General features: G+C 34.7%; 1 protein-coding gene across 5 annotated transcripts in view; it reads right to left on the bottom strand.

Moving 5' to 3' along the window:
• Positions 1-13,876, bottom strand: part of Rbcn-3B (WD repeat-containing protein Rbcn-3B) — a 140,718-nt gene that overhangs the window by 16,218 nt on the left and 110,624 nt on the right. For all 5 annotated transcript variants that reach the window (XM_089648035.1, XM_089648033.1, XM_089648037.1 and 2 more), the window contains 7 exons: positions 11,987-12,165; positions 10,004-10,161; positions 7,655-7,801; positions 6,800-6,951; positions 5,427-5,538; positions 4,170-4,290; positions 3,312-3,453 (listed from right to left, as the gene is read on the bottom strand). In XM_089648035.1, coding sequence (XP_089504161.1) covers positions 3,312-3,453; positions 4,170-4,290; positions 5,427-5,538; positions 6,800-6,951; positions 7,655-7,801; positions 10,004-10,161; positions 11,987-12,165 — 1,011 coding nt within the window. The remainder of the gene's footprint in view (positions 1-3,311; positions 3,454-4,169; positions 4,291-5,426; positions 5,539-6,799; positions 6,952-7,654; positions 7,802-10,003; positions 10,162-11,986; positions 12,166-13,876) is intronic.

A 13,876-nucleotide genomic window follows, 5' to 3' on the forward strand; every position in this document is an offset into this window, starting at 1 on the left:
AGCATTCATTTCTAACATTCACACGGGTAACTTGGCACTTTTATTTTATTTTAACAGCACAGCAATTACTGTATTACACCGCAATAAACAGATTACAGTTTATATTCCACGAGAGCTACAATGACAGTTGTTGCGTATGTATTGGTTTTTCTGGGTTCCACTGTAGTAACACTGAAAAAGGCATAGATATATTCTAGTCAGTAAAATATTGTAAAAACACGTATGCCATTTAAAAAACCTTTATGTATATATTTGAAAATGCATAGATTTTCAGAATTTAAAAAATATGTTAGAGTGAATAAAAATTTGTAGTTTTTTTTTTCAGTTACTGGCACACTGGCTTGGTACGTTCAGGCGGTAGCCATAATTATATTTCGAAAGGTGAAATTTGTATTTGGCGTCCTAATGTTGTTTAACCACTCGGAACATTAGAACGTCAAAAGACGTAAATATGATAATAGCGGTCAAGACATTAGTACGTCTTTTCACGTAAACGCGCGAGATTTTACAAAAATCGATTTATTTCCATCACTAGTATACGGATTGCCATGATTTAAAAAACAGAGTATCGATAATGAATAACGCTACGCGTCTGCATTCAAGAATATCTATGGAATTTCGAGGTGCATTATCTAAGTCGATTGGATCTGTCATCTTGTTCGTTCATAATTTATTGCGTTTTTAAATAATTTATTAAAAATATTTTAGTTTGGACGGTTAATATTTTGAGGTGACTAATAGTTTTTAATTATATTTCTTCAATATACAAAGTGTTATTTCTTTATGATACTCAGAAAATAGTACATTTTTCACAGCTTTGAAATAATGGTTAGCGATTTTTACATATTTTTGACGTTTTCAGAAAATGTATATTTAGAAACGCAAATATTTACGTATAACAAAACAATACGATAGTGAATTTCATAATCTTTCCAAAACATTTTTTAGAATGAGGCTACGTTTCCCAAAACGTGAGTTATGAAGCTTTTAACAAAACTCGTGAATAGCACAAAAAATTTCGCGTTTTGACAGTTCGCAAAGGAACACAAAGTAAATAAAAGTCCTTTTCTGAGAGGTTCACCTCTAAAGTGCGGCTGGCTACATTTGCAGTCCAGTGAAATTATGACTATCTTCAGGTACACTGCAGTGTGCAGAGTGTAGAGCTAAGTTTTACATGTTTTTAACAATTTAGTACTGTCAATGAAAATTTCGAAGTAAAAAAGTTGGTTTTGTATCCATTATTTCAATTATCATTTTCGATAATATATTTGACTTTGAGATATTATAGCAATCAATCAATAAGTAATGCAAAAAGTTAAAAGAGAAGTACAAAAGCGAGATTGAGCTCTCTCCAGTAAAATGAACCCTTTACCCTTTTTGTACTCGAGACTGGTTTGCGGCGAGGAAATTGAAATTTGATAGATACTATTTAACATCTACCGATAATATTTTTTTAAATGCAGGTCAATTGCCAAATACTTTCATCTAAATTATGGAGAAAGCAAAATATTATATAGTGTTCATATCCCCTTTCATGACAAAAGAATCCCCCTAGAATTATACTATGTCTTTTGTAAGTGCTACACACTGAATGAGGATTAAAAATGATCATGAAATATATTTAAAAAGGCGAAAAATACACATTATCTTTAAGTAAGATTTTAATGATTTAAAAAATACCTTATGAGAATTTTAAATTAACTGCTTATAGCGCAAGTTTCAAATCCAAAAGCAATGCACAAAATGTTAATATATTATGTTCATTGTAAAATCTATTATACCAAAAGGGAGAAAAATAACTATTATATCGACTATTAAAAGAGAGATGGGAATAACTCTTCAATTTGGACAAAAACATTTTCATTAAACGTTTTCATTTATTTGTATTAAATCCTTGACAATAATTTTTCCATGAAAATGGCTCTGTAGAAATTATCCAATTGTTATCAATCATCAATAAAAATCAGAACAAAACTTTTCCATGGGACAAATAATATTATTACAAATACTGTGTCTATTTATTTCATATCCAAATTAATCATAGTTTTGTCACACATATTTGCAGAGATGTGCTTTATTTCAAATAAATCCATTTCAAATGGAAATGCAAAATGCAAAATGGGTATTTTCCATTTTGCATTTTAAATGCTTTTCTAAAAACCATTTTGCATTTTGCATTTTAAATGCTTTTCTCAATGCATTTTCCATTTTAAATGCTTTTTTGCAACATTCTTTCTACTATCTCCATTCATCTTTTTTTCATAAGCCCCAAATATCAGTCGGTCCTCAACCTCGCTATGAGAGATAATTTACATTTGTCAAGTTGCTCCCTGGTAGAAGCCCTGGCAATTGAGTGATACCATTACAAAAAATACTGATTCAAATACTGAACATGGGGCCATGACGCACAGTGGGCTGAAAATCACCTTTCATAGTGCTATGCTATGCTAGTACATAGCATAGCACTATGCTAGTACATCTGTGTGTAAGGATAGAATGGCCAACCTTATGATTCCAGAGATAGCCTCATTTTTAATGTCAGTGCCATACAATTTTTTCTTAAAAAAATGATAACTCCTTCATTTGTACATACAATTGCTTCGTACGAAATTTTAAAGCATAGTAATGATCAGCAGAATCCATTTCTAGCCAAAAAAAATACCCTTGAAAATTCAAGACTCTATGTCTATGAAAGGCGATTTTCAGCTCACTGTGTGACGCTGTAATATTAAATGTTAGATAGCAGTTTCTATGTTTTTACGTTGGCAACATTAGTCCCGCGCAAATTTTTTGTGGTTTCATAATCAGTAGTCGTGGTGTTTTTGGATTTACCATCATGTAATATATTTGTTCTACATTGATGTCCATTATTAAATGACAAAATAGTTTAAAAATTCTATAATTATTTTAATGGTTTGATCTGAGAAACCATTTTGCATTTTCAATGCATTTTGAAAATAGGTATTTTGCATTTTGCATTTAAAATGCTTTTCTAAAAACCATTTTGCATTTTGCATTTTCAAATGGAAAAGTTTTGACCCATTTCCATTTTGCATTTCAAATGGTTTTGGGTACCCATTTTGCACATCTCTGCATATTTGTTATATCAGTTGCCATGACTATAAGAATATCAAATAGATTTTATCAATAAAAGTATGCGGAGATGAAAAAGATGCAGATTTTATTTATCTACTGTAAAATTTGGTTAATCCCTTCGTTTCTTTATACAATTGATATCAATAATTAAAACAAAGCTCAAAAAATTATGAAAATCCCACATAAGTAGCAATAAAAAAAAGATTTATTCGCACCTTCACTGCTGATGTCTTGGCCAAACTCCGCACCAATGACTCCCAGCAACACGACTGCTGTGGTTTGTTTGCGCTTCAACTCTGCCATTGAAGACGGCTTTCTCATAGCTTCTTCTTCCTCTTCCTCTTCCATTTCTTCTTCCTGTTCAAATATTACAATAATCATCAAATATAGACTATAGAATTGTGGCGAATTCAGTGGCAGACATCGGACATGAAATACAAGCACCCTGTCGTGGACCCAAGCAGTGGCAGTTTTCTCTAAAGTTAGTTTGTGCAGTGAACCTCAATTAAAAAGATGAGAAAATTAATTTATTTATGACAAACTTGCATTATAAACAGTACGCCATTAAAATACTACCTTTAAAATCCATGCAACTGAAAAATCCGGTCAAAGAGCAACCTGATATTCCCATTTTGTGCGTATAGAATCAGCACAAAAGGCTTCACATAAACACACAAAAAATTAAAACAACACAATCGCCCTGACGGTGTTATCGCAAACTTATGCCACATTAAGCTATCGTTGAGTGCCACAAGCATAATGTTTGATGCCAAGTGACCACCGGAGATTGACGGAGTGCGCGGACGGCCGGTCTTTGCTGTATTGCCTTAGTCGCTAGTTATGCAATATTGTGATGAACTTTTTCCAATAAACATTGACAACAACAGTAAATACATTTTGATTAAATATATCTTCTATTGAATTTCTGAACCCTCAGTAGAAAAGACCACGAACCACCACTGGACCCAACTATTAAACTGACGGGTGGAAGAGTCATTTGTAAATTGGCAACAGTTTTATTTGAGATGAGTATAGATCACACTCGTAGTCATTATCAGTTGAGTGGTTATTACCTTGTCCGGCTGGACTTGCTGCGGCGGAGGTGCCTGGGTGTTGATGCTCTCCGTCTGGGTATACAGGGGCAGGTACTGTGCCCAACTATCCACCAGAGCCTTCCTTCCTTTGGGGCCAAGCCTAAATGGTACAGAACCAAAACCAATGAAATAATTCGTCTATTATAACCACTTGAGTGCGTTTTATTAATTTATTTTGAACATCCCGCAATCAGCTAATATGTTTAGGGGGTATTTCACTATCTCTGATTATGTTCTGACTAAGCACTTATCCGCGGATTAGTCATTTTTTCGTTTTCACTATATCTGAATAACGCTAACGCTCGGGTTAAATTGGCTCGATTTGACTAATCAGTGCTCGAACCTCACGTTAGGCTCTATTCCTAGAATCAAAGATGGCGTCAAAACATTCCGAGTTTGACAGCGGAGAAGTGAGTCGACTTTGTTGCGAATTATTATGGATACCGAGGTTTTTGATTTACAGAAGCAGGTGAAAGGGCGGCGATGCGAAGGCCGCGAGTTTTAAGAGCTCGAATGAATTCGAATGCTTGTATGATCCATCCTGAATTATTTGATTGTGTTCAAAATAAGAAACAATGTATTAATTCGACACGAATCTATCTAAAATGACCTGATAATCAACATAACATAACCAAAAAAATGCACACTTTGCGGTGTGCGGACTGTGGCGGGAAACTGGATGACGGCGTTGACCACAGATCAATTGGCGTTGACGCTAGCATTCCATAGACATTGCGGCAAAACATGACAGGCGTGGCAGTAGATGGGGTAACTGCAAACATTTTGCGATGTTGCCAGACTATTTCGAGTGTTATCTATCCGGAAGCTCGGCAACAATGGTGAAACGGTCGCCGTTGAATAACGAAGTTATTCTGATCATTAAAGCCAGCCAACGGCTAGCTAGTCAGATATTTAGCCCGACGTAGTGAAATACCCCCTTAGTCATTAGCTCGATTAAGCTCCTATCGAATACCAAAAGATGTTGCTAATTTTCCTCACATTGAATATTTATTCCACAGCCAGTACAAGAACAAATCATGTACAAACGTTGGGTATGCAATTTGCTTGTATTCCCTTTATGCACCGGTGTCAAAGAAATCAATAGCACTATTTCTGAGCTCCATCTTTTGAAATATGGATAGAATAAACATAATTTGATTTTGCATAACAGTCTCAACCGTTCAGCTATAGGCGTAAGACCGCATTAAAGTAAGGTAAGTAGGTATAGTCGCATACCTGCCCAACTCGGCCAGCAGTAGTGCCTGGGCTGCCTCCCTCACCTCCAGGCATTGGTGCTGCCACCTGCGGGCCATCATCTCCACCTGAGGTCGCTTAAAGTTCTTGGATCCTGGAAAGAGACCAACCAAAGATAAGAAAATCGTTTATAAAGTCTCCAACTTACTCCAATCGTCAATCTTCATTCTTCAAGCATCAATAACACTGGTCAACACATTTTTTGTCCCTTTAACGAAAGTAGCCAAATCTGACAGGAAATTTCACGCTGATTTCAGATATGTGATTAGTTTTTCTATCACGTCAGGTTTTTATGGGTTTAAAGTTTTACTAAAATGTGTATTAATTCATATTTATTCGTGAGTTATCATTGATTTTTTTTTATAATATGGCAACACTAGGCTCGAATGTCATTTCCTTCACTCTCATTTGAATTTTTTCCCCGAAAATATGGGAGATGTCAGTGACGAGCACGGCGAATGATTTCACCAGGACATTGCGGCTATGGAAAAGCGATACCAAGGAAAGTGGACTCCATCTATGCTAGCAGACTATTGGTGGACCCTGCAGAGAGACTCTCAAAATACTCACAAGCGCAAATCAGGAGCAAAAAAAATTAAATTGAATTAGTTTTGAAATTTTGTTAAGTAAGTACCTGTCATACTATGGAAAAATTATGTAAAAAAACTTTGTTAAGGTTAAACGCAACGCTCGTTGTATTCTACGTGTTCACAGATGGCGTTAATTAATTAATTTGGTTTAAATACGCTTTTGCAAGGTATTGCTTTACAATATTAAGACAAATCATTTGTTTGCGCCCGTATATACGCAATATGAATATGAATCAATAGTTTTGTTCGTTTAAAGACTTAATTCTTTCGAGAAAGGCACACAAATACAATATTTTACCGATGATTCAATCCAATATTGTATTTGTATGCCTTTCTCGATAGAATTGAGTTTTTATATGGACAAAACTATTTATTCATATTCATATTGCGTTTATGAGGGCGCAAACAAATAATTTGTCTTAATACTGTAAAGCAATACCTTGCAAAAGCGTATTTAAACAAAATTAATTAATTAACGCCATCTGTGAACACGTAGAATACAACGAGCGTTGCGTTTAACCTTAAATAATAAAAAAAACCTGATCTATAAATTTTTTTTTTTGTTTCATTACGTGTTTATGGATAATAAATACATATAAAAAAATTAGCTATGCTTAAGGGACTGCACTTAAAAAAATAAAGGTCGACCAGTGTAATCAATTATAAATAACTAATCATAAATATTCAATCAGCGATCATCAATCGTCAATAATTTTATATGATCAATCATCAATCACCAATCATCATTCGTCAATAAAGTCTGACCTGCGGCAATGAGTTTATCCGGCAGCAGCACACAGTGGAGGGTGGCCAGCAGAGACCAGCCTTGCTTGATGTGAGCTTGCTGTTGACCATAAGCCTCTTCCCTCTCCTCTTCGCCCTTGGACCACGAGGACACGGAAGATCTTCCAGAAGCCCTACAAGAAAATCACCAAGTTGTCAAATGGTTGGAAACATAATATGGGTTTGGTAGATGAATGAATGATTCAGTTGACAACAGGTCTGATAATATCTCACCCGGACATATTAATTCAGTTGAATATGGATTGATTCAATCCAAGATAGATTGATTCAGTAAAAAACGTTTGCCTCAGTAAAAAAATGATAGCTTCAGTGGTCGACAGATTAATTCGGTTGGTGAGGCTAGCAGTCCACGATTGAGTGCTGATGCCAATTCTGAGTATGGCAGTGAGTCATGGAACAGACAGAGGAAGGATGAAATTAGAATGCTATATAAATTAGATCCCTGAGACGTATATGTGGTAAAACCATGTTTGACTAGAAAGATAGCATGGCTAAAAAAAGCGAAGTGAAAAAAATTAGATTGGAGAATATCAGACACGAAATCGAATGGTAGAACAAGTCGGGGATCTTGGAGAAAGATGCTACGACCAAGTGAATCAAATACTTGAGTCGGGTCATGTCAAGTCTGAATAACAGGGTGTAACACATTTACACCCTGTTATTTTAGTTAAGACGTAACAATGTCAAATTTCTAAGAATGTGAATGAAACAGTTTTATAATTTTCTTTATTCAGTGCATTGTTCATTACAGTCATTGAGAATTTTTCGACCACTATGCACCAGGCACATGCGCGTGTTGTGGTGGTTAAAACTAACCTGTGCATTTTCCTATTGAGTTCCTGCTCAGGAACGAAGGTGGCATTGTTCATGGACATGAGTGTATTGGCCAGAGCAATGATGGCAAGGAGATGGTTGGATGTCAGCGTGGTGCTGAGCTCCCAGTGGAGGCGGGCAGTGAACATCCTGGAAACAGAAAGAAAAAAATCAGTCATAAAAAGATGGGAGCGGACATTCCAGGAGTGATATCACCGTGTTTAACCACGATACACTGTAGGGGCCTACTCTAGGTTGATGCACAGACTGGTAGATATATTTATTTATTTATTTATTTATTTATTTAATATCAACGGTATAAATATACCATAAACAATGATAACATGTCACAGTTAAAATCGTAAAAATATTTTTAAAAAAGAATTACAAATATATGTGGCATTTGATTGTAAAATGACATTAGAGAGTAAGTAAGTAAGTAAACAAGAGATACAAGTACATAAGTTTCTATAGTGCAAATAAGGTAGAATTAGATTAAATTAATATTGATTGAAAAGATTTGATAGCATAGCCCTCTTGTACCTACATTGCGTGCAGTTAAATAGATCTGCCACATCTGCGTATCTATTACTAACTTCATGCAACCTAGGTACAAGCGAGTGTTTGGAATACTCAGTCCTGATATTGTTGCATTTAAACAAAATTTTAGATCGAGTAGCTCTCGTGGGTATATGAAATTCAATGAGGTTAATTAAATCTGGACTGTCTATACTACCATTTACAATTTTGAACATAAATATTAAGTCGGATATAATTCTTCGATCTGAGAGTTTTAATAAATTTAGATTTTTCATCAAGTAATTATAATTTATATTTTCAATGGGAATACCGAGTTTAAAATTAATGTGTCTTAGGAATTTATGTTGAATTTTTTCGATTGAATCTGAATGTAATTTGTAGTGGGGGGACCAGATCGAGGAGTTATATTCGACTTGACTACGAACCAGGGATGTATACAAAATTTTTAATGTTGAAATATTCTTGAAACCTCTGGAATTTCGAAGAATGAAGCCTAGCATTTTCATTCCTTTATTATTAATATTATTTATATGCGATATAAAGTTTAATTTAGAATCGAAAGTTATCCCCAGGTCATTAATTTCTTCGACAGAGGTAAGGATTGAGTTATTGAGTTTATATGAATGAATAATTGGTTGATTTATTCTGTAAAATTTAATTGAATAACACTTATTTATGTTCAGATGAAGTTTGTTAAGAGAACACCAATTAATTAACCTGTTCAAATTATTTTGTAGACAGATACAATCTTCAGCGCTTTTGATTATTTTAAATATTTTTAAATCATCTGCGAAAAGTAACGAATTAATATCTTCATCAAATATATTTACAATATCATTTATGAACAGTAAAAATAATATTGGGCCTAAATGAGACCCCTGTGGTACACCACTGGTAGCTATAAATTGATTGGAAATGAACAAATTGATTTTTACAAGTAAAACTCTATTAGTTAGATAGCTAGCAAACCATTCTAAAAGTTTTCCGTCAATACCGAGCTTACGTAGTTTGATCAGGAGAATTTTATGGCATACTTTGTCAAAGGCCTTGATAAAGTCCGTATATATGGAATCGACTTGAGTTCTGTTAGCTAATGCGTTTGATATATAGTTTTCATATAATGAGAGATTTGTCAGAGTTGATCTACCTGACAAAAATCCGTGTTAAAATATTCCAGGAGTGATATCACCGTGTTTAACCACGATACTCTGTAGGGGCCCGCTCTAGGTCGATGCACAGACTGGTAGATACCCTGATAGAACATCACCATTCAGAATCGAAATGGCTTTAACCATATTTGGTGACAGATACTTCCAACCTTCCTCTACCGCATTTACTTCCCCACCCCTCTACAATTTCACAACATACACCAATTTCAAGTTTTTCGGGAACGCCTATGGTAAATGTAAATACAAAACACAATGTTCTCTCTTTCTAAAGTCAAGTCTCTTGAATTTCGGACAACATTGGGTCGTGGCCAGAATGTTTTTTGTTTTCCATCGGCAACAGAAAACAAAATATTGTGGCCCTGCCCCAATGTTCCATGTTTGCACAAACATTATCATATTATTACTGGAGATGCTGCTTAGCACTGTTTAAATCATATATCTCACAGTAAAATCAAATTAGATAGCATGACTTCTATGAATCCGTGTCAGGGTGGGAGAAATATCTACCAAAAAGACTGGAGGGAAACAATAGTGACTGGCAGGAGTGTAGTGTCAGGGGATCTGGGTGACAGATATGAAGTCTACCCTCTAACATTGAACAAGTAGAAGATATGTCAGTCTGGTTCACTGTACACTGGTGTACCTGGTGAGCATCTCCTGGCGCAGCAGCTGCGGGGGCAGGGTGGGTGGTGGGTGCAGGGGCGCCTGTGGGATGGCGCTGGAAGGGAGGGCATTCTGCCATGTGGGCAGCTGCACGGACATCTGCCCGCCCTTGGACAGCACACCGAAACTGACGGGCACCTGCAAACAAACAGGACATAGGGGAATTTCGTTTTGTTTAGATTTATTAGCACTGTCTTCTTCTTCCATGATATATTAGTATTGTCTTCTTCTTCTTCCATGACATATTAGTATTGTCTTCTTCCTCTATGATATATTACATTGATGGGCATAAGCTTCAGAAGTTATTAAAGAAAAGTTGTTATTGAATAAATGTTTTATATATTTATTTTATTTTAACACCCAGAGGGCTTTTTCACACAATGCAGCATTTTGAAAAATAAGAATAAAAATCCACAAGTTGAAATAATAATAATAATAATAATAATGATTTATTGTCTTCTTTTCTTATTAACACATAGATATAATGATATCCTCACTGGGATCTCCCGTGCTGAGGATAAATACATTACCATTTTGATATTTGCTACCAATAATGTAAACTTTGTATTGGGGAATGTACACTATAGTTGGAATGAGATATACATATGTAATCGTTTTATTGGGGAATGCAAACTATAGTTGGAACGAGATATACATATGTAAACGAATTGAGGAATGGAAACTATAGTCGGAATGAGATATACATATGTAAACGTTGTATTGGGGAATGCAAACTATAGTTGGAATGAGATATACATATGTAAACGTTGATTGGGGAATGCAAACTATAGTTGGAATGAGATATACCTATGTAAACGTTGTACTGGGGAATGCAAACTATAGTTGGAATGAGATATACATATGTAAACCTCGATTGGGGAATGAAAACTATAGTTGGAATGAGAAATACATATGTAAATGTTGTATTGGGGAATGTAAACTATAGTTGGAATGAGATATACATATGTAAATGTTGTATTGGGGAATGCAAACTATAGTTGGAATGAGATATACATATGTAAACCTTGATTGGGGAATGCAAACTATAGTTGGAATGAGATATACATATGTAAATGTTGTATTGGGGAATGCAAACTATAGTTGGAATGAGATATACATATGTAAACCTTGATTGGGGAATGCAAACTATAGTTGGAATGAGAAATACATATGTAAATGTTGTATTGGGGAATGCAAACTATAGTTGGAATGAGATATACATATGTAAATTGTTAATTTTTGGAATAACTTAATAAGTAAAGCCTTAAATTGTAATATTTAATGCAAGGCAAGGGTCCTGGGTTCAAGTCGTAGATGTGACCGTATCTTTTTCTGTTTCAAATTTTTATTAAATTTATATTTTTTTATTTATTTTAATAGGTACAAGTAGATTTATTAAATGCAGGAGTTCACAACAATCAAATTTAGAGTCAATTTTAATAAAAAGGTAAGGTGTTTTATTTTTAGTCTGTTTTCTAAAGTTGGTAAATGACAGGTAATTCAAATTAAGTTTAAAATTTTCTTTGAATTCTTTCTAAATTACGAATATGAATTTTGTAGAAGAGTGACCAAACTATGGACTAATATTCTATTAAGCTTCTATGTTTTACTATCATACTTTTTTGTTACAAATAGAGATTATCTCCTCACTGGGATCTCCCGTGCTGAGGATTTTAATTAGATATTACATTTTAATGATTAGTTACCGAAAGAATTATAAATATATTGAGTAGAGTTTTTTTATCGTGGTTGAGTGGTTTCTATATTTGGTGTTGGTATGTTTTCTATTTCTAATCTTCCTATGTTTTGTATCCAGCTTTTTATTTGAGTTTTAAATGTTATAATGTTGTTGTTATTTAAATTTTGCGACAGTCAATCACGTGATGACCAGATACTGAAAGCTAGAGGTTTCAAATCTACTGATGACCCCGTCCGCGACATCAATTTCCACAGCCATACGTACCATGGGTCTGAGTAGCCCCAGCTTGGATTCGCACACCCTGTCCAGGTCGGGGTCGAGCCCCCAGGCGTGCAGCAAGGACAGAAGCACTTGGGCTATCTCCATGGAGTGCGAGGGCTCCGTGGCCCCGCCGGTCCTGCGCGTGCTGCTGCTGCAGTTGGACCCTGACTCCAGGGAGCTCGCTAAAAAAAAAACAAAAAAAAAAACATAATTAAACATATTAATTTCGGTAGTTGGTGCATGGGTAAGTAAGTAATGTGAAATATTTCTTCATGATGAACTTTTAATTTTTTAAGTTGGAACTACTTATATAAAAGCAATAAAGTAGGTATCAACATTATTTTAATCAAAATGCTTGACAGATGCTTAAATGAATTAATAGAGTGAAGATACGTTACTGAGACAATGCGCGTGGTTTCACTTAACTATGTAGGTCCAGTGGACTTACTTTAGCAGTTCGGCAGTATGGCTATACTTTTCATAAGTTGTCCACCATTATATTTTTGTTCGATTAGTATGCATTATATAATGGATGGATAACCAACACATTATTCACCCCAAGTGGTTCACTACGTTTGGTGACTTAGCAGGGGTGGCCGGGTTCATCGGGTGATGTGTGTTGGGGATTCGCCTACTCACCAGCTACGTGGCGTGCCGGGTCGGGAGATTTGGTTTGGGGAAAGCCCTGGACCTCTCCAACTGATCTCTCTTGACCCATCGCCTTGCGCTGCAGCGGAAATACACTGATCCCTAGATTCCTACCCACCCCTCATACCATTTTTTCTTTTCAGAACTTCCTCTCCTTCCTACCTTAAAAAAACCCTCCACAAAGCATCCTCAAAGTTGACATTTTCCTCAGGGCTTCCTGTGTGGTGTTAATGTAAAATAAAAGTTAATTTATAAAATTAACAAACTACCTACATATCTACAGATAATAAATCATCACAGGGCTAATTGGACAGGTGGTATACATGGTGTTGCTAACTAATTAAAAATATATATATATACCTATTTCAGGTAACAACAACTTCTAAAGTAGCAATGCACAAAAATGTAGTAATACTAGAAGTCTGGACTTGGTTCAGTGCAGAAATGCTGGGACTAACTACCGTCTGTATTCATCATTGCCCAGAATACTTATGGAGGGAAGTAATAATACCGAATCAGTGGACATCTTTAATTTATCACTTAACAAATACAAAAAATTTAACTGATGCAGTTTAGTTATGTACAGGGTTTTCCAATAAGAGGTGTTATTTTGAATATATTTCGGAAGATGTTACTTTTGAAGCTGTCATTTTTAATTTATATACATAATAAAATAAAAGAAGTGATGTGTAGTGGCAAGTGTGTGTTTATGTATATAAAATAAATAAAAATTTAATTTATATACATAATAAAATAACACCTCTTATTGGAAAACCCTATATAATAAATATGTACTGTATAATTATTACTAGTCATGTGCAAAAAGTCCTTAAAAAGGGCGTCAATAAATTAATAAATAAATAATATAAATTTTAAAAAAACTTCACCATGTCCCTGGCATAGGCAAATAAACATAAATCAAGATTTAATATTACGTTAATTTGAAAGATTGGATACGATCAGAGATGTGCAAAATGGGTACCCAAAACCATTTGAAATGCAAAATGGAAATGGGTCAAAACTTTTCCATTTGAAAATGCAAAATGCAAAATGGTTTTTAGAAAAGCATTTCAAATGCAAAATGCAAAATACCTATTTTCAAAATGCATTGAAAATGCAAAATGGTTTCTCAGGTCAGACAATTAAAATAATTATAGAATTTTTAAACAGTTTTGTCATTTAATAATGTACATCAATGTAGAACAAACATATTACATGATGGTAAATCAAAAAATGCCACGACTA

Source organism: Hesperophylax consimilis, chromosome 27 (assembly GCF_061612785.1).
Source record: "Hesperophylax consimilis isolate HC1 chromosome 27, BYU_Hcon_1.0, whole genome shotgun sequence".
Lineage (NCBI taxonomy): Eukaryota > Metazoa > Arthropoda > Insecta > Trichoptera > Limnephilidae > Hesperophylax > Hesperophylax consimilis.